Genomic DNA, 4,720 nt, shown 5'->3' on the forward strand with positions numbered 1-4,720 from the left:
TCCTTTTTAATCAAGTAATGTAATAATTGTTGTCGTTTTGTTTCCTCAGTATGCGGTCTAACGAAATCCCAATGTAGAGTCGTTTGAACTACTTTACTCTACTCTAGAAAAAGGCAATCAGACGATTACTTTAACTAAATATGTACATATAATTCTTACCTTTAGTGTATTTATTATTTACTGCTCTCTCTTTATATACAAATAGAACTTATAATATTGTATAGAGGTAAAGTTTCCATTTCTAACTTTAAATGTATACAATTATTTACATTAGTTTATTTGTAGGGGCTTTTCCAGTGTATGTCTGTGGCAAGAGGTTTATTTTTCATCACTATATGCATCTTTATATATTACCCAGCGATATTACTTACCAGGCATTTACTGCAAGATTGTTTTGAGGCATTAAAAACAATTGCTTGTGGCTCTCACACTTGTAAACATTAGAGATGATAATGTAACAATGTATAGATATTCAATATGTACCTAATGCTTACGAAAAACAAGGCATTACTTAGATGCGCTGTCACGATAAAACTAACTAGACACTTTCATCTGATAAACTATCAATCGTTAATGGCATGGTATGGAATGGTAATGGCTGTGATGTAATGTCTTATAAATATCATATTATGTGTAAATGTTTTATTGTATGTACACATCTACAACCGTATTTATGTATGTTTTTTCTTTAGGCATGTAAGTGATCCCACTAAATGCATGAGTATCATACTTATTATAGTTTTACTCTTTTCTGTAATTTTTCCATATACCATTTTAATTATAAACATGGCTTTACTGAATACTCCATTAAAAATAACTACGTGTGTAGGTAACTCCTAAACCACTGTACGATTTTTTATAAAATTTTCAACATCGATAGTTAGTTTGTTTTCTTGACAAGAATCCATTGCAATCCTTGCTGGATGGATTCAAGAAAAGAAAAGTTAATGTATATAAAACGATATGGTTAATGTAAAACTACTAACGATAAAGTCAAATGCACGCGAGCGATTACGGTTACCTAATTAATATTATTTACTTGTTACCTCATGACCTTGCGTAATTAAGTTATTGTATAATAATAATAGATTAAAAAAATTAAAAAACACGCTTTTTATAGAAAACCGAACTAAATAATATAAAGTGAAAAAACTAAAACCCAACTACGACTATAACCGGCGCTGAAAAAGTATAAAACAAGATTTCAGAATACTGAACTGAACAAAGTTGCTAATGTAGTTGCAAGTAAATGGACACAGTAGACTCTACCAAGATGCCTTCGTTGTTAATTGACAATAATGTCATACAATACTATTCTGAAGTATGCAATATTCCGCTATGTAAAGATAAATTTTCATGTTTGGAAAGGCGTAGTCACACGTTGTTGAAGTGCTACGGTAGATAGGTACATATTATGTAACGTGTGACTACGCCTTTCCAAACATGAAAATTTATCTTTACATAGTGGAATATTGCATACTTCAGAATAGTATTGTATGACATTATTGTCAATTTACAACGAAGGCATCTTGGTAGAGTCTACTGTGTCCATTTACTTGCAACTACATTAGCAACTTTGTTCAGTTCAGTATTCTGAAATCTTGTTTTATACTTTTTCAGCGCCGGTTATAGTCGTAGTTGGGTTTTAGTTTTTTCACTTTATATTATTTGTACTATTTTGGTGTTAAAGTGTATTTGTGGGGCATAATATTAACAAAAGTTAAACTGATGAACTAATAAAGAAGCTATGGACGAAAAGATGTGAATTATATGCAATCAGCCCATGAATACAGGTAAAGTCACGAGCAAATGCTAGTAATATATATATATTCAAAATGTACAAGGAAAGCGCTTTCAAATGATACCAAACACGGGATATTTATCTTAACTTTATTTTTTTACTCTGTATGTTTTGTCCAATAGAGGACGCCACATTAGATTTTGTGAAACCCCATATAGCCTATAACCAGCGGACAATTAAGACGCTTCTAATGATATGTCATTTGTCAAATTCTGATAAGTAGTTTAGACGTTACGAGGGAACAGATGAACATACATACATACATACATACATACATACATACATACATACATAGCCTGTCAAAATCATAACCCTCTTTTTGCTTTGCCGTAGTCGGGTAAAAATAGAAAATGTTATCAAATTAGTGTATTGTCATCGGTCCTCAATAAATCTACAAAGTTTGAACGAAATCTGGCCGTTTAAAGTGGGTCAAAATCGCGCCCAAAGAAGTCGGTTACAAACATACAAATATACAGGTGAAGCTAATATAAAGCGTGTAAAAATATTAACCCGAATAAAAGTCATGAATCATATTATACGTATTTATTTCATTGAGAGGATTGTTCCTATACCTATATTGTACTGGTCTTTATATAATTTTAACATTTTGCTAAGCATTTTGAACATCCAATCACTTTAGTACTTTAAATAATTAACAAAAATTAACTATACTTATAAAAAAATTTACGGTAGGTATTGCAATTCTTATTTTACGGGTAATGATGAAAATTATGTCATCTAGTGGTTATATAATAAAACAAAATGTATTTCGTTATAATTTATTATAAAAATTCAAATGTATCTAAGTATAAAAGATGTAATATCACATTCACTGTGCTTGCTTCACCAATAAATTAAATATTAGTCAACAGTTGGCCCGTGGGGGCCGTAAAACTAGAAACGGACATCAAATTTTATGAGGATTCTTTAATACGATTAGCGTACTTAAACATTTCCAATTTGAGATTAATCTCCTTTTAAATATTTTTTTTAAAGTATAATGCCATTCAATACAGAAGGCAGTTTTGTACTATAAAACTTGTACTCATTTCAGGAATATTTGATTGTATCCCATTATATTTTCTTCGTATGTCCGTTGCCAGCAGCCTATCCTAGTATTGTTCTAACTCAGTGTTGTCCGACGTGGTTGACCTGCGTCTGGAGGTTGTTGATGACCTCTGAGGGGAGCTGGTCGCCGAGGATTTCGAAGAGATTGATCTTTTGGTTTCCGGGGATGGATTCGTAGGCGGCTAGTTCAATGCCCTCTTCGACCTAGAGGAAAATGATTGATTAGTTTTATAAAATTATAAAGAAGTTTCATCCTATAGTTTTAAATGTATAAGTGCTAAGCTTTTCTTTCCGGTACCTAACCTTCATAAGAGACTGTCTTTAATAAAATATAATAATAGGTTGTAGGATTGCTTGATCCTTCGTTGTTGATTTCATTTTACAACATAAAGTGAGTTTCTTGATGTGAAAGTCATAACATAAAAATATTTTAATCATTCTATGCAAATAACCAAAACTTTTATTGTTTCTCTTGCACTTGCAGTGCCGAAGTGCAAAAGTAGGTTACATGTTCGTGTGCATTTAAAGTAAATATTTACCATAAAGTTTCCGTTTGTTTATTTGTATTCTTAAAAGCAACTTTCTGAGAAGGCGAGCATTATGCACATTTACCAAGAATACAGTAGTTATGTTATACCTAGGGTTACTTAAATCAAAGTAGGAGGAAGCCTAATGGAGCTTGATTGGACGTTATCGAGTAATAACTTTTATATCGTTATCGTGTGATAATAGTCTTTAACTATTAGACGATAAGACTTATAATTTTCATTCAATCTTGTAAACATCCACCTACAAATCAGGATTGACAGATTGTTTTTTCTTTACAAGAATTGTTATTAAAAAAAAAACTTCTTAGATCTCTAACAACGGATTTCCACGAAACTAAAAGCGACTTGATATTTTAACCTCCTGCCCTCTATTCAATATTTCCTTTCAATTTTCTCATCGTCTCACCTTCTGAATAACAGCATCCTTAGGGATGAGATATGTGCTCTGCGCCTGTTTGATCGCCTCCTTGCTGTAGGCGGCGCCTTCCCGCTGCGGCGCGGCGCTCACGGCCACGGCCACCAACAAGCACAGCACGAAGGATTTCATCTTGGAATAACTCCTGGGAACACCTGGAAGTAATGAGAAATTGATATAACTTCGGAGAGAATAAATTTGTCTTTATAGCTAAGGACTTAAGTCCAAATTTCCATATTAAATAGTATCAATACTATTTGATATGGAAATGTGAAATTTTATTAGGATAGATTTCTGACGTCATTACATATTTGATATTGGATATGTTAATATCGTATCAAATATGTATACTATTTAAAATATTGATTTCTATAGCTGTGTACCGTGACTGATAGACACATGTCAGACAGTAAATTGCGGTGTATTTTAATGAACTAAATAGCAATATCGCTCTATTGTGATAATTTATTATTGGTAATTATTTTTACTCTTTTGTTTATAAGAGTTTTGGTAATCAGATATACTCCCAATTATGTTTACCAAATCTCTCAAAGTACTATGTACAATCACACTATCCCACATATATTATCCCAGTTACATACGGATGCCTGTATGACGTCATAATTTGACATAATTCATAAGTATATACATAGTAGTATGACAGGGTTGGTATGCAAGCATGTATTTCTTTACGCAACGCAGTTACGTTACCATCCATAATATACAATTGAAAGATCGTCTACTGATGTGTCGAGCATACGTCGCACATAAGTAACATGTCAGTATTACGAAATTAAAGGCTTAATATCATCGATAATGTTGCATAAGAGCCTGTCGCAAGACGCTGATAACTGCCAAATGAGGAGAAAGTAGTCGAGTCACGATCTT

General features: G+C 32.4%; 1 protein-coding gene across 1 annotated transcript; it reads right to left on the reverse strand.

Annotated features, from left to right (window-relative positions):
- Window positions 1-2,566: 2,566 nt before the first annotated feature.
- On the reverse strand, window positions 2,567-4,005 carry LOC123691130. Its single transcript, XM_045635370.1, has 2 exons — window positions 3,824-4,005; window positions 2,567-3,073 (listed from the first exon to the last, which is right to left on the reverse strand). Exons 1-2 carry the CDS (start codon window positions 3,962-3,964, stop codon window positions 2,930-2,932), a joined length of 285 nt encoding a protein of 94 aa, XP_045491326.1. The 5' UTR covers window positions 3,965-4,005; the 3' UTR covers window positions 2,567-2,929.
- Between the last annotated feature and the right edge of the window lie 715 nt (window positions 4,006-4,720).

Source organism: Colias croceus, chromosome 4 (assembly GCF_905220415.1).
Source record: "Colias croceus chromosome 4, ilColCroc2.1".
Classification (NCBI taxonomy): domain Eukaryota; kingdom Metazoa; phylum Arthropoda; class Insecta; order Lepidoptera; family Pieridae; genus Colias; species Colias croceus.

What these genes read in the sequence shown, in the direction of transcription:
- LOC123691130 (XM_045635370.1), bottom strand. Translation starts at nt 3,964, where the DNA reads ATGAAATCCTTCGTGCTGTGCTTGTTGGTGGCCGTGGCCGTGAGCGCC. An exon ending in AGGATGCTGTTATTCAGAAG is followed by an intron (nt 3,074 to 3,823) that starts GTGAGACGATGA and finishes ATTTTCCTCTAG; the next exon opens with GTCGAAGAGGGCATTGAACT.